Source organism: Cylas formicarius, unplaced genomic scaffold (assembly GCF_029955315.1).
Source record: "Cylas formicarius isolate icCylForm1 unplaced genomic scaffold, icCylForm1.1 PGA_scaffold_12__32_contigs__length_19106922, whole genome shotgun sequence".
In the NCBI taxonomy this organism is placed as follows: Eukaryota; Metazoa; Arthropoda; class Insecta; order Coleoptera; family Brentidae; genus Cylas; species Cylas formicarius.
In genome coordinates, this window is record NW_026844225.1 from 11,969,131 (window position 1) to 11,996,894 (window position 27,764).

General features: G+C 31.0%; 3 protein-coding genes across 3 annotated transcripts in view; 1 reads left to right on the forward strand and 2 right to left on the reverse strand.

The window, feature by feature from the left end:
- The window catches only part of LOC132695774 (uncharacterized), a 29,800-nt gene extending 9,693 nt beyond the window's left edge, over nucleotides 1-20,107 (forward strand). Inside the window, exon 2 of the mRNA XM_060660229.1 lies at nucleotides 19,850-20,107. Coding sequence (XP_060516212.1) covers nucleotides 19,850-20,107 — 258 coding nt within the window. The remainder of the gene's footprint in view (nucleotides 1-19,849) is intronic.
- The window catches only part of LOC132695758 (zwei Ig domain protein zig-8-like), a 222,017-nt gene that overhangs the window by 186,159 nt on the left and 8,094 nt on the right, over nucleotides 1-27,764 (reverse strand). The window lies entirely within an intron of this gene.
- Nucleotides 4,426-5,873, reverse strand: LOC132695686 (uncharacterized). Its single transcript, XM_060660099.1, has 2 exons — nucleotides 5,822-5,873; nucleotides 4,426-5,510 (listed from the first exon to the last, which is right to left on the reverse strand). The coding sequence occupies exon 2, from the start codon at nucleotides 5,472-5,474 to the stop codon at nucleotides 4,980-4,982; it is 495 nt and encodes a 164-aa protein (XP_060516082.1). The 5' UTR covers nucleotides 5,475-5,510; nucleotides 5,822-5,873; the 3' UTR covers nucleotides 4,426-4,979.

The window sequence follows — 27,764 nt, forward strand, 5'->3', positions numbered from 1 at the left end:
ATATATATATATATATATATATATATATATATATATATATATGTATGTCTTTTATAATCACTATTAATTAACTTTGGTTGGCACACCGCGTGTGTCGCAATCCTTTTCAGGATTCGCTACCAAAAGATCTCTAGTAATTGTAATTAATTCCATCGCCAAGACCACAGCAATTTGTTACAAAACAACTGTCGCAAGTGAATCCATGTTGGCTGTAACACTAATCGATTTTCAAAACTTTAGCTTTATGTCACACTCGGTGTAGGAAAATGTGTTTAGCGAAAACCTTCTGACGACGTATTTCAGGCATCATGACTTTTGAGCGTTACTGCTCTATGGCGATGAAGTTTTTGTTAGCTGCTACAAAGTGATATTCGTTGAACATATTGAAACAAGCGACATCGAGAATTAACGTTTACTTTCATCTTAATATTTTGAAAGAATAATATGAGATATTTACTTAGGTGTTGAAATTAACATCCATATTATTTGTACCAAAGCGCTGAAAGCCCACCAAGGATAGAATGTAGGTTTTACTCTTATAAGGAAAGTTTTTAAGGAATAAGTCAAAATTTCTTATTTTCAAGAAATTATGACTTATTTTTCAAAAATTGTGAACTACTATTAAATTAATCCCTTATTCCCTTTGATTACTTTTTATGCGGAAGACTGAAAACTTTAGTTTATGCAGAAAGTATTGAAAACAGAGACCAACCAGTAGCTAGAATTATGGATCCCGCAGAAACTATTAGTGCTGATCTTGAGACTGTTAGCACAGCTGCCACTTAAATTCTAGGAAGAGCTGGACTATGTATACAGCAACTGGGAGAACATTCTTTTAAAAGGTTTTTCAAATTCCAAATGCTTGTAGCTCAGATAGAATAGCATTACGGGTATATGTTCATTTGACATTTTTAACTTGAAATCATCTTAGCAACATACTCCCAAGGTATGGCAGTCATGTCGTGGATCAGGTACTAATAGATTCTTTATTACCGTTGTAGCGTTATAAATTTAAAATTAAAAGGGGGGGACACATTTAAATCATTAAGTAATGGATTCGAATATCTCATTGTGTTAATATCCATAGCTTCCAACAAATTTAGTTTTTGGCTTTTTGGTTCATTATGTAAAAAATAAAAATTATTGTCAAACTTGTGCATTTCTGAATATGAATGAAAGGAATAGTTAGAATAAGAAACTTTTATTTTTATGCACTTTTATGTCCGTTACTGCGTTTCTACCTGTTTGTCCGATATAAATTTTGGGACATGATCCACATTTCAATTTGTAGACTCCCGATTTTTGAGTCTTTCCTGATTTAAAAGCAATCTTATATAATGTGTATTATATGAAGTAGATAGAGTTCGAAGTTATTTGAAACTGTATTTTATCTATCAAAGAGGGATCGTAACCGTGGTTAAAAGTTGTTAATATGATTCAAAAAGGATTGTAGTTGTCTTTCCTTTCCAGTAAAACAAGCAAAAATATCATCTAGGTCTCTATACTACCAAATAAATCTTTTACTCAGAGGATATTTATGTATGATATTTTCTACTTTGTCCATAAAAATTTCTGCAAGTCCTGGACTAAATGAGTTTCGAATAATTAATCCTTCTTAAGCAATATAAAATTTATCGTCAAATTCAAAATAATTTTGGTCTAAACAAACTATTAAACTATCTAACAAGTCTTGTTGTATGATGGAGTTGAATTGTCTCTGTGTATTACGTCCATCGGTGGGTTTATTAAAATAAAATTTAGATTTTATTTTTGTTAAACTTTGTGAAATTTTGTGCCATATTTCCATAAATGCAATGTTGCCAAATTAGTGAAATTAACTTTATAATTGATCTGCATAAAAGTCCTAGTTTTGGGTAAGCTTCCTCTATAGTTAATATCTCCACAAGACATGGAGACATCTCCAATGAAACTTTCCTATTCGACATGCAAGTTCTGTTTTCAAAATCCGTCAAAAAAAAAATTATTTAAATGTGCACTGATAACACCTAAACTTTTTCTCCTTGTTACGAAGGAATTTAAATTTTAAAATATTTAATAATTTACTTACTTAATGTTGCTTTACTTTCCATCGATAGGAATTCCAAGGAATTCTAAGTATGACCAGCCACTCCAAATATATTTTGTACTAAATTCTACTAATTATAATAAGAAAAAGACCATGTGTATATTAAAGAAACTGATGTTACGTTTCAATAAAAATCATATATTTTTTTCTAATAGCCAAAGCTCCATTTATAAGCAGTCTCGTTTATCAGTGAAATTACCGCGAATGATTTGTCTCCATTCTTCTGGGGTGAAGTTTTAAATTTATCAAAGAATGTGATTAAAGAGTTACATTCGGAACTCTTTTGAAATACGGTTGTTTGAATAACTTTCAAAAGTCTCATGACGTCTTGCCAATGTTATGCAAATGCGAAAATGGAAAATGCGAAACTTGCGAATGGGAGACGTTTATGAAAATTCGATTTTATTGGCGTTTCTAAACTTTTCGCTATTTTTAAATTGCGCTAAGAAAGAACCACTTTCATTTAGGAGTATAGCGAGCTCTCTTGTGTGTGATAGTGTTCGGGACCTACAGCTTTGCTAAAAAAAGTATTAAAAAAATATTATTTCACAATATGCATAATACTAAGAAGTACTTTTTTAATATGCAGAAAATATGTATTTTGGGGCTGTAATTTTTATGTTTTTTTTTAAATTTTAAATATGGAAAATTGTGCCTATTTTACAACATAAAGTTGAATGACTAATATTTTGCTTTTCTGGAGCTATCAGATACTTTTCAGTTACTAAAGTTGCCTTCATCCAACGCCCAACCCTTACATGCCTGAAATTTAGCAAACAATATTAACGATTGTCCAGACACTGCGTTTAATTGTTTAATATTGCAATAATTATATACAATGAAAACACATAATTTGCACAAAAATGGTTTACTTAACATGTGTCAATTTTTCTAAAGCGAAATGTTCGAAAATAAAACAAATACTAGCGAAATCGGATTAGTTTCGCTGATCAACTACTTAAGAATAATTGAACTTTTTTGTCCCTATACGAAGGTATTAAAATTCTAGTATTTTCATTTCATTCATTTTCAAAGTGACCCAAGTTTGTGTTCGGGCAATTTTAAGTGTCCTAGATTCCCCGAGAACTAAGTTAAACAAGATTAATGTTTCGTTTTCTATTAAGAACGTTATTTTTTACATTAAATTTTCATTTGGTGTGGAGCCCATTCCCGCTCTGTTTTTTTTTTTTTACTTCAGAATTAAACAAAATTTAAGTGAATTGCATTCACATAAGCAACTTTTTTCCTAGCTTATGGAAAGTTTTAGATTCAATTTTGAATAGTTGCGTCTGCTCTAAGTACATTAGCAAATTATGTACGAAAATGCTTTCAACTATAATCTAGTTTAAAATAAAACAGTTGCAAAGTTTCTAATTCTCGTTCTGACATCAAAATTTACTTGAGGTTTGATCCTGCAGTCGCAAAATTAAACGCATTGAGTTCTGGTTCGGATATCTTTAATATAATTTTTAAAAACGCTTACTGTCGTGTAACATTTGGATTGAACTTATTAATTTATTTATTTATTTAATACAGGTATAACTCAATGATAGAGTAAGGTACCAACTCAATCACCACTTAAGCGACTGATATTCTATCACAAAAATTATATTCAATATGTTTTATCTCCATGATGAAAAGTATTTACAAAGTATCTCCTGGACTTTAAGCTGCTTACTAAAAATATATGCATACTTAAAAATATACAGAAGAGAAGGACGAATGTCGAATGAAATGAAAGCACACGAAGGACATACTAAATAATTCAACTTCCTTACTACTTCAAATTTAGTTTTATCGATTACTCAAAAAGTTGGACCAGTTGAACTGGAAAAGACGCATTAAAACTTTTTTAAGATGACAATAGTTCAGATTATGCTAGAACTGGGGGTTATTTTAAATGGTGTAACCTATAAATCTAATATAAAACACAACATTATTTTTCATATTTGGAATACATTTCATACATATGCGATCAAGTCTTTTGAGGTAATTAATTAGTTTTTTATTAATATTTATTTATTTAAAGTTTTATTCAAAATGTCTATTTAGTTATTACCACTTACAAATATTCTGGATTCCTCCTGCGTTCATATCTGAAACTGGTTTCAGTTTTAGTTTTAGTTAATGTGATTTTTTAGGTATTCAAGCTAAAATAAACATCAATTTTTTCAGTTATTATCATTATTATTATCATTATTATTATAGAGTCATCTGGGGCAAGAGTGCACATTTTTTTATTCTATGGTCATAAAATTGTAATAATTGTACAAAATAAATTGAAATGAAAGTATTTATTTAAAGGATTTATTGATTTAACAATTACGTGACATGAAATTCAATTTACTTAATTGTAATTAAAGAAATAAAATAAAATAAATGTTAGTCAGAATGCGCACACTTACCCCAATATTGGGGTAAACGTGCGCAGCACTGCGGGTAAGTGTGCGCATTTGTAATAATTTAAACCATAACTTGTTACATATAGTTACACCATATTTAATGTTATAAATATTATTTTTTATCAATACATCATTTTTTACTTCATTTTTTATATTTATATATTAAATATATAATTTTTGACAAATACTGTTTAACTTGATTTTTATCGAGAATAAGGCTTAGAGTAGTTAACAGTTTTGAATAGAGAAAAATTCAAATGAGTTCGTTTTTAACGAATATGATAAAATCTTAATTATTAGAACATATATCACATATGAAAGCACCAGTTTCATAATGAGTGCACTGTTCATGCCACCAGCTATGACATAAGCTACATTTAATCCAATCCTCTGTAGGTGGATCAACGTATTTTTCACTACACAATGCACAGGAATCATCATTTTCCTTAAAATCATTAATATTTTCTTGACTAGCCTTAACTTTAACAGCCTTATCTTTGGTAGTAGTATTCTTCTTTGTTTTTTTTTTTAGAATTTTCAGTTTTATTTGCTCTAGCTATGCTAGTTGACGTGGGTTGTCGTAAATTCAAGTCAGGGTGCCTTTTTAAAAATCCATACACCCAATCACGTCCAGCCATTTTCGACTTTTGATTAAACCGATGAGGAATATGATTTATTTCAGCATACTCGTAGATCAATGTTCTTAGAGTTGTCATATTAAGACCATAATAGAGATCATCACATCTTTTTAAATAATTATATATTTCATTTTCTTGCTCACTTGTGAAAGTTGAAGTAAATCTTCCTAATTTTAGAGAAGTTGAATCAGATTTTAATCGCTTCCTGAGAGTACTCTCTTTCATTCCAACCTGTTCAGCTGCTTTTCTTTTACTTAAACCTTCGGCAATCAATCGCTTAGCAGCATCAAATTGATCACGGGTAACAACGGACCTGTGTGGAGCCTTCCGCTTGTAATTTCGAGGCATTGTAGTTTTTTTTTTTAAGAAATATATAAGTATAACCTGAAACAAATAACAACGAGTGTCAATACACAAAGAACTCACTATCGTGGTAAAAGTACGCATTAAAATATGCGTACTCTTACCCCACAACCGTATGCGTACACTTAACCCTAATCGCCTTTACAGATTTAGTTTAAAATTACACATTTTTGCGTTATTCTACCAAGTTTTGATGTATAGCTGATAAAATTAGATACATAAACGAGCATAATTGGACATAATTAATACTAATTACCGCTACATAAATATAAAAGTATTTGAATTCTAAATTGGAAAAAATCGTAAGAATAATAACCAAAATTTTTACTTACCAATATTACTAAAACTACGTAACTTTGCCAGACAAGACTAGTCTTTTGTCCAACGTCGTAGTGACTACTGAAGGCAGTTGATTCCCCTACTCTACTGTCAACGGTTTTATAAATAATAAGCCTGCGCACACTTACCCGCTGCGCACACTTGCCCCACATGACTCTAACAAATGAGTGAATTTCCAGATTTTTGCTGTTTAATTAATAAAATTTCTGGAAGGTATATTGCTGGCAATATGGGGTTATTTTTTTTTGCGATTATATCAATACATAGGTTGTCCATGAATATCTAATACAATATTTGACTTTCTTTTTCTTACCCTAACACAAAAGTTGATAATTAAGGAATCTAAGTAATTAATTATTTCATTGATACCAATGTGAGAGGGTTATAAAACTTAGTGTGGAGAAAGTTTTTATAATAATATAATAGTAATCAAAAAGTAAAACAAAAAAACACCATTACTGAAAAACAAATTCTTTATTTTGGACGTCTTATAATCGATACATACGATATAATTACATATTTACAATTATCATTACTAATAATCAACTTTTGTACTATCATAAATCGAAGATACCCGAGATTTAGTTCAATCGATGGATATTCGAAAAGTTAAGAAAATTAATTCCTTAATTGTTAACGAAATTTTTAAAAACTCGCTGAGCTTATTTAATTAACTTTGTGTTGTCAACGAAAAAGTATCGGCTATGATTCGTGTTGAAAACTGATTTTAAAACTAGTGTGGTTAAATCTTCCACACTGTGTCAAAATTTAAGTTTTAAAAACTTGGTTAAAATATGCGTTCTAGAAAAACTACCAGTCACGTGTCACCGTTTTTTTTTTGGTTTCCTATTTTTAAAACATGAATTGAACTTTCACAGGAAAAAGTTCGTAGATTATATGTCAATATTCCACTATGGGGCGGCGACACGGGAAATAGTAATTGAAAAGCAATTGATTTTCACCTTTTTCTTCCACTTAGATCGTTAGCTACAACTTAAGCGTTATGTTGGGAACGAAAATGTTTCTTCAATTGATGCGAGAGCTTTTTAGGTCGCTGGCCTATCAGGTGCTATTTATAAACTCGTTTTCGTAGTTTTGTAATATTACTGGATGTTGTGTTCTACGTCGACGTTCTATCAATATATACAACTCATAGTTGTTCAGCATATCGTTCACATTTGGATATAATTTAGTTTTGAATAGTGTGTTGAAGAACAGTCAGCGCGTATGGCGAAAAATGATAAGATTCGAAGTTATCCATCCAGTGTTACTAGCCGTCTTGGCAATCGTATCCATTCTGGAAAGGGTTTTTTCCGGTTTCGATGTTATCTATGAAAATCCATATGGAGATATTCACAGCGACTTATTAAGCAAGATATTCATGTGAATGAAAGAATTTAACTATAGATTAGAAAACAAATTATTTTTTGGATTGGTTTTATTTCGGATCGAATTGAAGTTCATAATGAGGTTGTTGTGGGGTTCCTTGAGGGTGACTATGGCCGATGAAACTGTGGTGGTGGTGTTGGCGTTACGAGTACGAGAGTTTTATGAACGCGCTTAGAATAGAATAATATAACTTATTACTGGTTTTGCGGTTCGTTCGTTCGTCAAAAGAAAACATTTTTGTACAAAAACACTGCAATGGAGAACTTTATTAATAAATCCCATTTGTGCAGAATGTCAGAGTAGCAACGCAACAGAAATCAGACCAGAAAAAGCTAAGTTTTGAAAAGCTGATTCTCATTTATTGTTGTAAGGATCACTGGTGCAAAATAAAATCAAAAAAATTAAAACAGATTATTAATTTTAAAGCCTTATAATCGGTATATAGGTTATAAATAATTAAAATGAACTAAAAACTATTTCACAGGGCGAGCTAGTGCATCGACGGTTTTTAATCTGGTGTGACTATCTTTGTCGACTACATGAATTATTTATATGTCAATATTCGCTTATAGAGTGTCGTCCCTGGAACTATTAATTGAAAAGCAATTGAATTTCATCCCTTCAATAAATCCTTACATCGTTAGCTGCAGCTTAAGCGTTCTGTTGGGTACGAAAATGTTTCTTCAATTGATGGGAGAGTTTTTTAGATCGCTGGCCAATCAAGTGCTATTTATCTACCCATTTTCTATAAAAAATGGAAAACTTCGTCATTTTATAATATTACTGGATATTGTGTTATACGTCAGCTTGCTATCAATATTCGCAATTTATTGTTATCCGCAATTCCGTCTACAGTTGGAAATAATTTTTTGCATTCTTATTACTTCAACGGGGTTCTTCTACTGGAGCGCGTCATACGTGACATCGGTAATGCGCACAACAATGATCTCATTCGACGAAAATATGGAGTCTTTGAATAGTTTGTTGGACAACCGTCGGCGATTGGAACGAAAAATGATAAGATTCGAAGTTATCCATCCAGTTTTAATAGCCGTCTTGACAATCGTATCGATTCTGCTTCATTTGATAAAGAATATCGTCAATCCGGAATGTGTTTTTGCGTTTTGGACGTTATCTATTAAAATCCATACGGTGACATTCACAACGACTTGCTTATTAAAACAGATTTTCAGATTGCTGAAAGAATTTAACGATAGATTAGAAAACACAGAATACGGACAAAATATTCGGTTATTGGTCCATCTATACGGTAGTATATGTCGACTTGTCAACGACTATGAGTTATGTTTTGGATTGGTTTTATTTGGAATCAAATTGAACATCATAGCAAGTTTGTTGTGGGGTTCCTTAAAAGCGACAATTTCCCCTAAAGATAGGATATTGTTATGGTTGGTGTTACGTGTGGTAAGTGACCTAACTTATGAGGACACTTAGAACAGGATAATATAAGTTACATTTACGGGTTTCGCGGCTAGTTTTCATTATTACATAAGTTATTTTTCGTTATTTATTTCTAACATATTCAGGTACGTACAGCTTCAAAATCAAATTAAAGTTGAAAAATAACAATACACAACACAAGAATATTTTCCCAAAATCAAATAAATCTACTTACAAGAACGGCGCCTATGTGTGTGTGTGTGTGTGTGTGTGTGTGTGTATCCTATCTAGGTGTTTGCTCTTTATCGTTACTTGATCTATTGTATATACATTTACTCTTATATTTAACGCTAACATTTTCCATTGCCGGAAAATTTTGTAAACGTAACCGGCTTTAAGTTTTTCCGAAAAACGGGACAATGGAGTGTTTATTTATTAATAAATCGCACTTGTATGGGATGCTAGGGTACAATTGTAACAGAAATCAGGCGAGGAAAAGCTACGTTTCAACAACGCACTCCAAACTAGACAAAACGCGTTTTGAAAAGATCCTGCTTATTAGTTTCTATAGAGGATGACTGACGCAAAATAAACCGATTTAGGAAAATTGACGAAACATATAATAATTTCCCCATTGTTATTTAATTATTTTAACTTATAATAATTAATTTTTTTTTTACTTTAAACAAGAATACATTTTTTGAAAAAAAAAAAGAAAATATTGCCCTAAAAAAAGTTTGGGAGTAAAAAAAGTGGAACCTCCTTCTTTCCTGTATGAAATATTAAAATTTTGTCAGCAGCAAATTTTATAACCCATTCAAAACTATTTTTAGTTTAAAAATTTCATTTAGGTGCCGTTTCAGAAAAACAACATTTTTTGGGGCAAACCAAGTAATTTTTATGCAGAAGTCATCCGATGTGTTTATTTTGTTTGCAAATACACAATTATAAGGTTATTCATCTGATTTATAAATATATTTTCAATATTTTCAAGCGTTTCTACAATCTGTTCTATCTGATCTATTATGCCAGGTAACATAATTTGTTAAATTCTTTCAGGCAAAATCGATTTTTTTCATTAAAAAGAAAAACTAAATAGCGAATGACCTATTTTTCAATAAGTGTCTGTAACTCTTATGTAATTCGAAAATTAATTTTACCATCAAGTCCCATTTGTCTATCGTTTATGTAAAAAAATACTTATACGTAATATCAAATATAAATTACCTGTTTTACAAATTATATACTTGATCACAGTTTTCTATACCATTTAGCAATATTTTGTTACATTGTGACTCCAATAGTCTAACCCTGCCCATAACTTGCAAACAAAAAATTGTCTATTGAAGTTTATATCAATACGATCAATATTCGTTTAATTTTACTAATATATTTTTCAAGGAAACTACTCAACATTAAGTAAAAAGAAAAAACAAATAACATATAAAGCTTTGCTTAAGTAAGTTGAACTAATAACATTGAGAAAAATGCTGTTTAACACTTTACTAGTGAGACGATGGTATTTAATAAATGTTTGTAAATCTGCATGTAATAATTCACGACTAGTTTTTTTTTATTGTTTCCTGTTTTGTTTTATGAATAATAATAATAATAATAATAATAATAATAATAATAATAATGAGAAGAGGACATTTCGGAAACTAAAATTCAGTTAAAATGGTTCAAAAAGTCTTCCATAAGTTGGCGCTACTTCGTGATAGTTATTTCTCGAATAAATGAACGATATCAATATTAACTTATAGTTCGCATTGCCGGTGGCATTGGAATTAATAATTTAAATCTTATTCTTGGACGGACTGCTCGTAGAATCCTCATAACGTTTTATGTAGCTTAAAGGTTTCTGTGGTTGATTTTTTTTAGATTGATAGTAATATATGGTATATAGTAGATATGTTACGGGATGTTATATTTTGCATCAGCGTGATATCAGCATACGTGAAAATTTGTTTTGAGATTTTAGAAGTTCAGATCTCTATGGTACACTGGAATAATTTCAATAACGACCGTATTTGCGATGGTGTCTTATCTTTCATTTAAAAGACGCATAGAAATGATTGCGTTCAATAAATTTATTAGATCAGTTATTAACCAGACAATTGAGATCGCAAAAAACGTTTAGCTGCGAAACTATTCTACAATTAAAATCAGTTATCTTATTGATTTTAGTATATCGAAATATATTTGTAACAGTTTCGAATGGTAAATGTCAATTGCTATCTACGTATTTGCCATTAAACGACACATCGCTATTTTCACCGTGGTTTTCCCATTGATCATGATTTCTGTAATCCTGGATAAGTTTGACAATGTACAAGTACCAGTTAGTATTTGGATTTTTCCGGTTCGCGGTAGAATTCAACTTTATATTGAGTGCATTGTTCGTATTTATTCGTCATACAACAACCAAATCGAGACTAGGAATATTCTTGGCACAGAGATTATCCGTAGTAAGTTATGATTCTTATAATATATCAATTTCAATTTACGTTTTAATAATATTTATTATGGAAAGCTATTTCGACAGATTCCTTTTTTATGTCCAACCAAGAAACTGTGACACTTTCGAGCTGCTATTAATTACAATTTGCCAGTAATGCTTATTCTATCTTTTCTATTTTTCTGTTTCATACTTACTGTTCCTATGATACATCTTTCTCTAGTTTTTATTATATACCCGATATAATTTATAAAGAAATGCTTAGTCAGCAGTTTGGTAGAAAGTTTTGTTTTACTTTTGTAAGTGTATTAGTTTCAAATACAAGAACATATGATGATGATGAAAATCCATTAATCAAAATAAATAACAACTAAAAGTTCAGATTTTCACGAAATTATATATTTTCACATGACAATTGTTTCAACACCGTGTCTTTATCAAATGTAATATTTACAAACTACCTGCTACTATATATACCGAAAAATGACCATAATATTTTAATTTTAATTAAAAAACAATAAAACGAAATGTCCAAAATCTCAAAAATCAGGTGTCTACAGGTTGAAATGCTGATCTTGTCCTAAAATTTATATTGGACAAACAGGTAGATCCATCAATAAACGCATTAACGAACATAAAATAGCGTTTAAAAACAATAGTCTAGAAAACCACATTTTTGATGACATTTTGCTATTTTACATACAGCCACAAAAAGTAGAAAATTAAATTTATTGGAAGCCATTGAGATTAACAAAATGAGACATTCAAATGTATCGCTTTTAGTTTGTATTTATTTTGAAAACTTCTATGGATCAATGGTAGAATTCAATATGTATTTTTTTCTTTTTGAGGGTCCGCTATTTCTTACAATTTGGAATCTTGACTAGCATATTTGTTTAATTAACATTTAATTAAAGTCGTTCAAAAGGTATTTGTTTGGTTTGCCGCTACCTCGGGTCTTTTAATCAGCACCGAATTTGTTTCTCGAATATGTAAATAATGTAAATATTAGTTTATAGTGCATACTGACGGCGACAGTCGAATTATTAATTTAAGATCAATTAATTTGGAACCTTTTGTAAAAACTTCACACTTGTAGCTTTCAATTGAGTATAAATATGTTTTTTTATTTGACCAAAGCTGGATATATCTGAATTTTTCAATATACATTCCATACCATATTCCTGGTAAGTTTGGATTTTCGCATACCAATACCAATTTACAGCTAGTCAACAGTTACAAGATTTCTGCATAAACATGTTCATCATATTCGACGGGTGAAAGTGAACCCCGTTATTAATTTTCTACTTAAAGTTCCCCCGAGTTTTTATGGAATGCATCACGAAAATCCTTGCAATTCCTCTAAAATTAGTTGGAATTCATCCCGAATTCTTTCATTGTTTATACCAGTTCTCTTCATGCATATTACATCTCTTTTGCATTCTTGTTATTCTCAAGAGGACTCTTTCTACATTGCATTGCATTTGTTTTGTTATATAGGCAATATAGCTGAGAAAGAATGGTTTATTGAGGTATTTGACTGCTGCTTGACAACTTTAGATACTAAGTGCTGTTTAAAGTCCACTCAAATTCAAGATGGTCTAATATTCAACATAGAATGATTAAGCCACATTATCTGTAAGGTTGTGAAAATGTATTAAAACAATTTAAAAAGTATGCCTTCTGTGATAAGATTTCGATGCGTCATTAGTAGAATTCAATATGTTTTTTTTTCATTTTTTGTAAGGTCCACTACATTTTCCAATTTAGACGTATGCATAGAATTTTAACTGGGGCATCTGTTAAAATGAAATTAAATTATAATAGGTTTGCCGCTACTTCGGGCTCTTTTAATCAGTAACGAATTTATTTCTAGAATATGTACATAATGTCAATATTTGTTTATAGTGTATGCTGATGGTGACAGTCAAATTAATAATTTAAGACAAATTGATTTGGAACGTTTCGTAAAATCCGCACACCGTTATCTACATTTTGAGCGTCGAGTTGCGTATAAAAATGTTACTGGAGTTAACTAAAGAATTTTTTAGATTCTTAGTTTGTGGACTTTTGTTTATATATCCTTATTCGATGAAAAATAGAAAATTTCAGAACTATGGGATCCTACTAGATGTTATGTTCTACGTCAGTGTCATATCAGCGTATATGAACAGTTGTTTTTGGAATCTAGGATTTCAGATCCCTATAATACAATGGATTGTAATAATTGTAGTAACGACCGTGTTTGCGATGGTGTCTTACCTGTCAATTACAAGGCGGAAAGAAATGAGCGCATTTACTCAACATATGAAATTGTTAGAAACTCGGTTATTAACCAGACAATCGAGTACGAAGGAGATGTTCAGCTGCGAAAGTATTCTCAAATTATGCATACTTGTCATCTCGTTACTTGAAATTTACGACTTATACGTAGACGTTTACGATTTTAACTGCCAATTACTGATCGCCGTTCTGATTACTAAACTAGATACAACAATTTTGGTGGTGATTTTTATATTAATCAAGATTTCGCTATTGTTGAAGGAGTTTAACAATCGATTGGAGAACGCCTCACACTTGAATCATATTAGGGCTTTGATGCAGGTGTACTGTAGTATCTGCCGAAGAATTAACGAATACGAGTTAATATTTGGATATTTTCTGTGTGGGGTTGTAGTGCACATTATATCAACTATATTGTTGATATATGTTAACATTGTAGCAACCAATTCAACAGTACGATTGTTGTCTTTCATGAGGTTATTCGTGGTAAGTTTAGATTTTCGCACCCTGAATTGCTAATGTACAGCTAGTTTGTAGTTACTAAATTGTCACCCAAACGGTTTAATAAGTTTATTATGCCCAGCAATCAGTCTTCTTCGACCTAATTTTGTTTATGTTTAACGAGGGAGTACTGAAGCTTCCCGACATGGTAGATAAAAATGTTCCCCTAATTCTTATTCTAGTTCTAATTCGATTTTTTCGTCATTCTTGTTATTTTCAGAGTAAAAGTTCTTTCCCTGTATTAAGAATACCTACTTTTGTAACTATGACCCCAATGAAATGTCGATATACTTTTGTTATATGGCCGATACAATATAATAACTTAATATATGCATTTTTTTTCATTTTTTGCGGCGTCACCTTTAAGATTGCACAGTACTTCCAAAGTTACAATTCTTAAAATTAAATTAAACCAGGACTATGGGATCATATTAGATGTTGTTTTCTTCGGAACGCTGGGGTTTAGTAATTTCAGAAACGGCGGTGTTTACAGTGGTCTCTTACTTGTCATTTCTTAGAATATGGATTTCAATCCTTTGCTACTAGAATAGCAAAATGTGTACGTACCACTTGCTGATTTATAATAATTTTAATTAAACGAAGAAGTGTCACAATCGAGTAGCATATTGGGAAGTTGATGCAGATATATGGTAGAATCTGTAGAACCATCATCGGATACTAGTTAAACTTGAACACTCAATTCGAAAATCTTTGTCCTGAGGTTATTCGTAGTAATTTATGGTTTTGCCTAATATTTCAGTTTGAATTTAGAGATGGTTAGCAGTGGTTAGATATTCAAAAAGTTTTATTAAAGTGTTTATTATATGCAAAGCAATAAGTCGGCACACACCGTTTTTTATAAATTTTAATGAAGGCATAGCGGTTCCGGTTTTGTACACGAGCATGCTATTAATTATAGTTTGGCCGGTTATCCTAAAGCTTATTCAATCTTTTCTGCATTTTAATCATTTTGAAGAGGGCTATTTATACGTTGCCAAATTATTTCCTATTTATCGTCGCTTAAGTTTCTTATATTGCCGATATAATATAGAAAAAATTACTTATTCAGTTATTTGCACAAGAGATGCTCAACTACTTTAGTACTAAGTGGTGTATAAGACACTAAAATATGATATGATAATCAAAATACAATTATTAAGTTGTGTAAACGTTTTAACTACTATTTTTTTAAATGTCGACATATGGATAGAAATTTCACACGGACATTTGTTAAATTAAAATTTAATTAAAATCATCCAAAAGCTGTTTACACGGCTTGCAACTACTTTTCTGAAAGAACCAATTCGAAACAAAAAATTTTATTCGTACTGAATTATCCGCAGTAAATTATTATTTTCGTTAGTTTCGCAGTTATATTTTCATACACACGGTTTGATAGTGATTATTATGCATAAAAATCAGTCCTTTTCGACCGACTGTTTTTTTTTTAACTAGGGAACTTGATGCTAATTCGGATATTTTCTCTATTCTTGTTACTTTCAGGAGGGCTCCTAATACGTTGCGCTACTATTTCACATTTAATATAATTAAAAAAGAAATGCTTACCCAGCAATTAGGTAAAAAGTTGCTCAACTACCTTAGTCCTACACTTAAATTCAAAAAGATATCATATGATAATCAACATACAATTATTAAGCCATGTTATACGTAAAATTTTTAAAACGTTTTAAAACTCTAGTAAAATTTCGATGGATCATTGGAAGAATTCAATATGTATTTTTTTTATTTTTGAGGACCTGCTATTTTTCACAACCTTGACTGGAACATTTGTTAAATTAACATTTAATTAAAGTCCTCCAAAAGGTTCGGGGTCTTTTAATCAGCACCGAATTTGTTTCTCGCATTTGTCAATAATGTCAATATTAGTTTATAGTGTATACTGACGGTGACAGTTGAATTAATAATTTAGGATTAATTGTTTTGGAACATTTTGTAAAAACTTCACACCTTTATCTACAGCTTTAGCGTTCAGTTGGGTATAAAAATGTTTTTTGACTATATATATATATATATATATATATATATATATATATATATATATATATATATATATATATATATATATATATTCACGTATTGATTCACGGATGGAAAAATGTGATGACACTATACTCCGGGATATCATCCGTTCGTTCGTTGAACTCCGACTGGAATCCTGCATCCGACTGGAATCCTGCAAATCCTGCATCCGACTGGAATCCTGCAGACGTTTCGCCAAAATCTCACTTGGCATCTTCAATGCTCGCGCTCCGAAAACACTTCGAACACTGGGCAGTGTTCGAAGTGTTTTCGGAGCGCGAGCATTGAAGATGCCAAGTGAGATTTTGGCGAAACGTCTGCAGGATTCCAGTCGGATGCAGGATTTGCAGGATTCCAGTCGGATGCAGGATTCCAGTCGGAGTTCAACGAACGAACGGATGATATCCCGGAGTATAGTGTCATCATATATATATATATATATATATATATATATATATATATATATATATATATATATATATATATATATATATATATATATATATATATATATATATATATATATATATATATATATATATGATGACACTATATTCCAGGATATCATCCGTTCGCTTGTTGAACTCCGACTGGAATCCTGCAGACGTTTCGCCAAAATCTCACTTGGCATCTTCAATGCTCGCGCTCCGAAAGTGTTCGAAGTATTTTCGGAGCGCGAGCATTGAAGATGCCAAGTGAAATTTTGGCGAAACGTCTGCAGGATTCCAGTCGGAGTTCAACAAGCGAACGGATGATATCCCGGAATATAGTGTCATCACATTTTTCCATCCGTGAATCAATACGTGAGAATATATATATATATATATATATATATATATATATATATATATATATATATATATATATATATATATATATATATATATATATATATATATATATATATATATATATATATATATATATATATATATATATATATATATAAGAATTATAATGTTTATTTAATCGTCAATTTTCAAAATCCGATTACAACATTTTTCAAGTCTCTAAGTGGATGTGACAAAAAAAATCATAGAATAGGTGATGCATTAACGCACCACTGGGACAAAATGAGTTAACGCTTGTTGCATATTTCTGCATTCTTGTTACTTTCAGGAGGACTCTATACATTCCGTGTTTTGTCAAACATCCTATATAGTTTAGAAAGAATTGCTTGTTCAGTTCTTTGATAAAGAGTGGTTCAACAACTTCTCAAATTCGAGATGATATGATAATCAACTAACCATAAGGTTCTGAAAAGGTTTTGCGATAATTTTAAGAGTATATCTCATGTAATAGGATTTTGATGAATCGTTAGTGGGTTTCGATACTATTTTCTTTTTCTGGAGCGTCCATTATATATTAAAATTTAAACATAGCAATAGAATTTTGACTGGGACATTTGTTACAATAAAATTTAATTAAAATCGTCCAAAAGCTATTTGCACGGTTTGCCCCTATCTCGGGGTCTTTTAATCAGTACCGAATTTATTTCTCGAATATGTACATAATGTCAATATTAGTGTATACTGGCTGAGACAAGTCGAATTAATAATTTACGAAAAATTGACTTGGAACGCTTCGTAAAATACTTATACCTCTATCTTCCACGTGAGTGTTCAGTTGCTTATAAAAATGTTATTCGAGTTGATCAAAAGATTTTTTAGATTCTTAGTTTGTAAACTTTTGTTTATATATCCTTATGCTATGAACAATCGAAAATTTGAGAACTGTGGGATCTTACTAGATATTTTCTTTTACGTCAGTGTGATATCAGCACATTTCTATACTTGTTTTTGGAATCAGATCAAAGTATTGCACTTGATCGCATTAATTTTAGTAACAACCGTGTTTGTGATGGTGTCTTATTTGTCACTTACGAAACGTAATGAAATGATCACATTCACTCAACACATGAAATTTTTAGAAAGTCGCCTATTAACCAGACAATCGAGATTGAAGGAGATGCTCAGCTGCAAAAGTATTCTAAAATTGTGCATATTTGTCATCTGGCTTCTTGAAATTTATGACGTATATGTAAGAGTTCAGGATCGTGACTGCCAATTACTGATGTACGTTATTTTAACTAAACAGGCTTCTACAATTTTTGTGGTGATTTTTCTATTAATCAAGATTTCAACATTACTGAAGGAATTTAATAATCGATTGGAGAATGTCTCATACATACATCATATTAGGGCTTTGATGCAGATGTATTGTAGTATCTGCAGAAGGATTAATGAATACGAGTTAATATTTGGAAATTTGCTGTGCGGAGTCGAACTGTACATTTTAACAAGTACGTTGTGGATATATCTGAATTTTTCAATATACGTTTCAAGGGTACAAGTATTGTCGTTCATAAAGTTATCCTTGGTAAGTTTAGATTTTCACAATATACATTTCAATAGAAAACTGCAGATAGTGGTTACTAGAGTTTTAAAGAAATGTCATGTTATATATTTTCTTGTTACTTACTTACCCTTGCAACTCCCGAAAAGTCGTTGCACTTGTGTCATATGGTGGCTAGAATTTAGAAAAAACTGCTTATTCAGTAATTTAATTTTAACGATCTCAACTTTAGTACTAGGTAATATATTAATCGATGTTATTTCTAAGATTGTGAAAAAGGTTTTGAAGCAATATAGATTGCCACCTGTAATAAAACTTAATTGGATTATTTCATGAAACTTTGACAGAAACATTTGTTAAAATTAAATGTCAATAATGTCAACACACGTTTATAGTGTATACTCACGCCGTTATCTACAGCTTGAAGGTTCAATTGGGTATTAAAATGCTTTTAGAGTCGACCAAAGGTTTTTTTAGATTTCTAGTTTGTGAACCATACAGTATTTAAATCCTGTAGAGTGCTATTAGATGTTGTTTTATTCATTATTCATATCAGTGTACATGAATTTTTGTTATGGGAATATAGGATTTCAGTTCCCCATTAAACAATGGAGTTCAGTAATTTCCACGATATTTGCGATGGTGTCCTACCTATTAATTATATGGCGCAAAGAAATGATGACATTCATTGAAAACATGAAGTTCTTAGAATGACGATTTTTAAAAAATCCAATTATGATTTCATTTACGAGACTAATGGAAAATTATTCGTACGATTGATTTTGCTACTAGAATTTTACCCAATTTTTTTCATAATTACGGATCTCTTCCCAAAACTTTGAAAAAGAAAGAAAGAAACAAACCTTTATCCCGCTCGCGGTTATTGTTTTCGCGCTTTCGCATAAAACGTCAAAAAATAATAAAACTAGTTAATCAAGATTATTTTAAATTAATGTGTGCTGTTTAATAAGTCAGTGGCTGTTATATTACTTGAAAAAATCAAATGTTAGAAGAGACTTTATTCATTTATTCATCCATCATTATGCAGTACGTATTTAGCATTACATTTATATTACTTTAACATTTTTTATTTTTAAAACACAATAAAATGTAATATTAAAAACTAATAATTTTGCTATTCTAGGAAAATTAGCGAAATTAACACATTAGTCACTAAGGCCAAAATTACGTTTCAAATCCAATAATACTTGAAATGACTCTATTAGTTTACCTACTCCATTCCTGAAAAAATATTTTTTCCTTCACTAGTTTTATGATTTGTCACTTAAAATACTCAGCTCTATTCTCGGGAAAAGGGAAATTCCACTAAAAATTCTTGGAGTATATTTAATCATCACGAGAAATGGTCCTTGCAATCCAGGTTAAATTTTTATTTTTTAGGTTTTATAGATTTTTATACCCATTGACTGAAGAGATTAATTTTGTTAACGGTAATTAATTTTGATAACCTGGGACAACCCATTTGGTGGGAAATAGATTTGCTAGCCGCCTTAACCTTTTTAAAAATATTTAATTAAAAAGTAGACTTCATAAAATGATGAGGAAGGCACCAAACACTCGATATATTTTGCAGGTTGAAGCGTTGATGTTGTCCTTTTACGGCCAGAAGATCGCCGACGAAGGTAAACGAACGGTCCGCATTTGCTACAGAAGGCTTGGACGTATGCAGTATTTTCAAGTTGACAATCCATTCTTCCTATTAGCCCAACACGCCACCTCTGAAAATCTTCATATAACGGCTGCTGGATTCTTTCCCATCGACAACAGCACATTGGTTTTCATCGCCATGACGGTTTGCACTTATTTCATTACTGCTTTGCAAGTCCTGTAATACGTTAACTGAGACGGGTACATAAGTTTTTGGAAGAAACTTAACTGGTTTAATAACCAAAATAATAATTTTACTTAAATCTATATATTAATAGTTCACGTTCGAAGTTCATTTAGCGTCAACGCTAAAATATTTTGAAACTACTGGTTTGAGTTATTTATTTTATTTTCTAATAATTTTGTTTAGAGCTTGATAGAAGGTATTTTGTTTTTGAATATTTCAAAAAATATTTATTTATATTGCGATCGAAAGCCAAAAATAGGGAGAAAAAATTTAATTTTGTCATTTGTCGATATTATTAAGGGTTTTCGTAATAAACTCCGAATATATTTTTTTTCTGAAAACTTATGTTTCATACTTTATAACACTTGAATCAACAAATTTATCAAATCAACCAGACCGCTAACTAAAAGGCAATGTCTTTAATATTTTTTTAGTGATTGCAACCTCTATTATAGTCGTCACCATATGTTTTAGTTGCACAAAAACCTCACAGGCGTTAAAATTGATGTTTAAGTAGTTAATATCCGACTAATGAGTCAGTTGGCACTTATTTGAATGATAATAGTTTTTACAAAACTTCTAGATTCCTCCTGCGTCCGTTTTTGAACTTGCTCTCGTTCCGCCAATCATCCTGTTTGCTTCTTCAGAGCTTGACTGAAACTGGCTCGCATTTTACTCTGTACCTGCTTATATATGTTTGATGGAGGCAGCGCTATATGACGGCCATAAACACCTTCGGATAGATTTCTATAGACTCTCGGATTTTTCGTTGGTAGAAGAATTGATTACATGCAAGAATTTTAGTTTTATAGAATATATTTTTATGTCCGGTCCATAGTCACATCACCTTAATGCCCAAAAATCATCGGTTATCAAGTCTCTTGTTTACAGAGCCGTAAAACTATCTCAGCCCGAGTCACTGAACCCAGAATTAAAACACCTCACCTCTGCTCTCCCCCTAATAATTTTCACGTTAAAGATATTAAGCGTTCCATCACAAAATGTACTTCACCACAACCTTCCAATTGCAATGAGGCCGAAAACAATCCTACACTTGCCACTTTGGCCCTTCCTTATATTCAAAACATCACACATCAAAATTTCTAAAGAAATATAACGTCAAAACCAGATTTACCACTTGTTCAAAAATCTTTCAACATCTTCCATCCGTCAAAGACAAAATTCCATTTGTCACGCCAGGAGTTTACAGGATTAAATGCATATGCGGCAAAGAATACATTGGAGAGTCCGGACGAAAAATATGAACTAGGCTCAAAGAATATGAGAGAGCCTTAGGACTAAGACAAATAAACTCATCAGCAGTTTCCGAACACAATCACGAAGCCGGACATAAAATTTTATTCAATAAAACTAAAATTCTTGCATGTAATCAATTTTTCTACCAACCAAAAATCTGAGAATCTATAGAAATCTATAAGCAACCCAACAATCTTAACCGCGACACAGGTCTTTACTTGGGAATCAGACTCCACAAAGCCTGTTACCCTTCATGACTCAAAAATTCCTCGTCTCTAGAGACTCCCAAAGATTCACAAACCAGGTTACCCCTTCGACCGGATTAAAAATATCAACTAGACTCAAAGAACACGAAAGAGCCTTACGACTAAGACAAATAAACTAATCAGCTGTTGCCGAACACACTTATGAAACCGGACATAAAATTTTATTCCATAAAACTAAAATTCTTGCATGTGATCAGTTCTTCTAAAAACGAAAAATCCGAGAATCTATGGAAATCTATTAACCGTGACTTAGGTCTCTACCTGTCACCAATATGTCATCCGAGACGGTGTTTATGCCTCTCATTTACTTCCTCAAACAATATATAAGCAGGTACAGAATAAAATGCGAGCCAGTTTCAGATAAGTTCCTGAAGAAGCCAACAGGATGTTTGGCGAAACGTTAGCAAGCTCGAGTCAACAAAAACCGACGCAGGAGGAATCTAGAAGTTTTGTAAATAGTAGTACAGCAGTATGTGGAAGTTTTTTTGAAAAATGATAATAATGTTTCCAAATGTTTTGTTAATTGTTGTAACTTATCGTTAGCAATAGTTTCCTAAAAGAAAACAATAATTTGTGAAATAGACAACTGAGCGTGTGTTCATTACAAACCTTGTTATCGAATATTCATAATTAAATTAGGCACAACGTAACACACACACAAGGCCCGGAATTCATTCACTCCCGCTTGGACATAAAAAGCAAATTCTATACAATACGCTTTATCGGCAACGTTATTGGCGTAAATCAAATTAAACTGCACTTTGGCGCTTTTAACGACTGCCACTTTAAAAGTTTCATTAAAATTATGCCAGATAAATAACCAAGTTAAAATTTTCTTGAATATTTGAAATGCTAACGAGCCATCTGAAATCTGACTGGTTTGCGTTTTAAACTCTCGTTACGTCATAAAAGTTTATTTTTTCTATATTTGGATCATTCTCACCATATTTTAACCGTCGGTTGGGACCCGTCGTACTCCGTAAATTTTACCCAATTTTTTTCGTAATTACCGATCTCTACCAAAAACATTGAAAAAGGGATTTTAATTTTGAATTTTATAACTCGGTAATCCCACACCTGACATCAGAAACGTTTACGCCATTTGCAGTTATTATTCTCTCGCTATTCTCTAAATTGGCAGGGGACCAAGCGAACTTGAATCCACTTACGCATAAAACGTCAAAAAATGCCAATAAAACTATTTAATCAATATTATTTTTACTTAATGTGTGCTTTTTAATAACTCAGTGATTTTTATATTACTTGAAAAATCACATGCCAGAAGACACTTTATTCCTTTATTCATCGATCATTATGAAGCACGTATTTAACGTTACATTTTTATTTTTTTAACATTTTTATTTAACACAATAAAATTTAATATTGAAAAGTAATTAATACCTATAATGAAATCATTACTTTAGAGTACGTCAAAAAAATTTTGCTATTCCATCAGCGAAATTCCTGGGAAAATGATAACATAATTAGACAAAAGTAGTAGTATTAGTCTTAATTTTAATTACCTACGCCATTTCTGGAAAAATGTTTTTTCTTTTACTAGTTTTATGAGCGCAATCCCACAAAAAATTCCTAGAATTATGGCAATAAATGGTTATTGTAATCCAAAAATTCCTAGGTTGAATTTTTATTTTTTAGATTTTATAGATTTTTTTACCACTTATCATCATCCATTTAGTGAAAAATTGAATTTTGTTAGCTCTAATTAAATTTAATAACCTGGGACAACCCAAAAATGGAATGGAATGGAAATGGATATTTTTCAACACCATATTTTATTACCTATCAGATTGTGCCCAATTCCTGGAAAAAGGGCAATTCATAAAAAATTTCCTAAATTATAATTAATCAAGAAGACCAAAAGTTCGTTTCAAATCCAAAAATAGCGGGAATTAATGTTTTTATTTTTCACTAGTTTTATAATTTGTTCATGGCGAAAAATGATTCGTTGTAACCAAAAGCTTTAATTTTTATTACCCATGCTTATTTATTGAAAAATGGTTATATTTTAACACTGAATTCATTTTCATAATCTGCCACAACCCATTTACTGGAATATTTTTTAACCCAAAGATACCCAGCTTTAATTTTTATTACCTATTTATTGAAAATTCACATATTTTAACATAGGCCTAATTTTTGGGACAACCCAATTACTGGGAAATGATTTGCTCATGGCAAAAAATGATTGAATGTAACCCACAGATACCTAGCTTTTATTTATATTAACTATTTACTGAAAATCAATAAATTTTAACATAGCCCTAATTTTTATAACTTGAGACAACCCTTTTACTGGGAAATGGATATTTTTTAATACTAGTTTTATGATTTGCTCATGGTGAAAAATCATTGGTTGTAACCCAACTATACATAGCTTTTATTCTTATAACCTATTTACTGAAAATTGATATATTTTAACACAAGCCTAATTTTTAAAAGTTGGGACAACCCATTTACCGGGAAATACAGATTTTTTAATACTAGTTTTGTGATTTGCTCATGGCGAAAAATTATTGGTTGAAACCCAACTATACCTAGCTTTTGTTTTTATGACCTAATTACTGAAAATTTATATATTTTAACATAAGCCTAATTTTTAAAAATTGGCACAACCCATTTACCGGAAAATACATATTTTTTAATACTAGTTTTATGATTTGCTCATGGCGAACAATCATTGGTTGTAACCCAACTATACCTAGCTTTTATTTTTATGACCTATTTACTGAAAATTTATATATGTTAACATAAGCCTAATTTTTAAAAATTGGGACAACCCATTTACCGAGAAATGGACATTTTTTAATACTAGTTTTATGATTTGCTCATGGCGAAAAATGATTCGTTGTAACCTAAAGATACCTAGCTTTTATTTATATAACCTATTTACTGAAAATTGATATATTTTAACATTGGCCTAATTTTTAAGTAAGCTACTGAGAAATTTTCACTTTTTGATACGATGTACATAAACCAGACACTGGAGCTAAAACTAATTGTCCTATGGTCAATTGCGAATGCATTATTAAAGATTTTCTCAATAAACGACTATTGAATTTAGGTTCGAAACTTATTTAACTGAACTACAGTTTGAATATTGTGATGAATGGAAGCAGGTGCAGTGTTCGTGTGTTGTCAATTTATACTGACCTTAGATAAATTGTTGGGTGTAATGTGGCACAACAAGGGTCCTCTATGTTTATCACAAGATTGCATGTTCGATGTCAACATTAAAATAATCAGAATTCTTGATTCGTTGCAGATACGAACAAAACATTTCGTTCGTCGTGTTATTTCTATAAAAATCCACGGCCCGTGTAATTTTGAATACTTATTCAGAGATAAATTTGTTCGGCGAATTAATAACATATAATTATTTTCATCTGGGTTAACTCGCGTAGTCTGCTATGGAAATGTTTGCCAGTGAGAATTTACATGCAAATGAGCAAATCATTCGTTACTTACGCGTATCTGCGATTAGTCTAGGTTGTTTTTCCCTTGTATTTTGCATCTTTGTCGAAAACGCGGAATTCGTATTTTCATTGTTGACGAGGCTAAAGCTTTTAAACAAATCGATGGCAATAACATTTTATTCTGGATTTAATGTTCGATTTCTGGGGTAATGTTGCTCTCATAGCTTTGAGGATTATTCTGTTGTAATATATCAAACACGTGTTGCATGTCAATACATCGTTAAAGTTATGAATATTCGAAACTTAAATTAATATTTTCCTTTATGAAGTTTTATATTCAAATGTAGTTAATGGAAAAGTATATCCACAAATCCAATAAAAAAAAACTAAGTTTCTAACTGAAAATTTAAAAAATGGAAAATAATTTACATTTAGTCCAGTAGCACAAATTGTTATTTTTACATAATATTAATTATAAAAGTTTATGATTTTTTCAGAAATTCCCAACGATTTTTGATGACATGGTAACGATTTCATGCCGACGCTCAAAACTTGGTGCGATAAACCGTGTCAATTAATTTTAATGCACCAAGAACTTAGTTGAGTGGTGTTATCGTATTATCAGCTTGGGATTCATGTTCACTTCACTTGTGCCATTGCATTTACCCTAGAGATCCAGGTAGCAAAATTATAATCAAACCGACTGTTTCAATTTTAAGTCTAAGATGCCGACCTAAATATTCGGCACATTAAATTTGCACATGAAATTGTATAATAACGTTTATTTAATAAGCTGCTGAGAAGCATCGCTAAGAATTTGAAACATATGTTATATAAATATATTACTAATTCCAGTATAAAATTGACGATGCATAAAAATATCCCCATGGCAACAGATAGTCGACCAAACATAATGTACAAATGGCAGTAAAGTAATAAAATAATAACTCCAGAAATAATCATTTTCTGGTAAGATAAAAATATATGCCAGTTCGTTAAAGGATATGTCGGTGGAATTATCCGTGATAATGGCGAGCACATTATGACACGCAAGCTTATAGAAAAGATTTTGCCAAGATATATGGACCTGCAGGGAAATTTCCCTGCGAGCCATGATATCGCGGTATATTGAAGACTTATTATTTTTTGACAATGAAAAAATGTTGAATCTGGATTTTTTTCATGCTTTAGACACAAGTTTTAAGTTAAAAGGTTTATAAAAGTGGTCTATAAAATAAAAATAAAAAAATAAATCAAATATTTCTGTAGTAGTGCATTCTAGGTTAATGCGACAAAAATGTTTAATATTAATTGATTTAATTCATCAACATGAAATATAATTGAGATATTTCATAGTTAAAGAATACATCAATAGATAACATCAAAATAATCCAGAGTATTAATGGTATATAACTGAAGTGTTTATATAAATAATATTTTAAAAATTTTAAAAATCACAACCGTAGAAAAGAACGTATTAAAAGCGTGGATACAAAATATATAAACTAACAAAACAGTCACTTGTAGCTTCAGAAATCGATACCCATTTAATAACTTTTCAACGATATACATTGTCGCCAGTTTTGCTGCATCTAATACTAGTACCAATTGAAAAATAGATAAGCACAGTATTTTGTAGATTAGAATATTGCAAATTAGTTTGCTTTGCTCAGAATGTAGACATCAAGAGTGAATGATTTTTTGAAAATTATGCTGCGTTTGATTTTCGATTCTGCGGGAGTTGCATCTGTTATTTGATGTTTATTATTTGACAAAACATGAAGTAATTCTGTTAGCTGATAATCGAGAAGTCATACCCTGGTTTAATTACATATTTAGCCCCTTGACAGTAATCATTCCGACAGATTGAATTTACGCCTTAACTCATAAATTTATTCAGGAAAATTAATTGGGGCGACGCGAATTTTCAATACCTGAAGAGCATGAACGCAACCAGAGAATTCGGTAGCATGTTGTGAACAATAATTATTGCATTAATATTTTCGCGAAGCCCCCAATCTGCCGGATATGGCCGTAAATATACTAAAATAAAACGGTTTTCATTATCAGCATTTGTTCCCCGATTTAAAGCGTCATTTAATTAAAGTCGAAATTCTTCTTGTTAGTTCGTTGTTCACCGAAAATGGAATTAATTTTCGTGGTTCGATCCTTGAATCGATGTTTTATCTTCGTTAGTTTTAAATTTTGTTGTTTCAGAAACAGGTGAAATAAAAACATTTTTCAGTTGAGCGACATCAATTTATAGCTTCTCACATGAAAATTTCCAATAACTGAAGCTGAAGTAAAGTAGCGAATCAAAGGTGAAATCATAAACATTCGTTCCGTTTTCAGTGAGCAACGAAGTAACAAGAAAACTGGCGAAGTTAATTAATGACGCTTCAAATTGGGAAATAAGCGTTGATAATAAAAACCGATCAAATTCTCTCTTTGTGTTTATATTCTTCAGATATTTAATAAACGTATAAATTTAATCGGTCTTAATGATTACTGCCAATGGGTTAAATTATCAGATAACGGAATAATTTTATTTTTTGGCAAAAACCAACAGAACAAATAAATTATTCGTCAAATGTTAAGATTATTATTAATCGTTTGCCTTGTTTAGGGCGACATATAATACGTAAATAAACCGATGCGGAGGCAGGTTACATTTATTAGAATTAAAATTTGAACTCC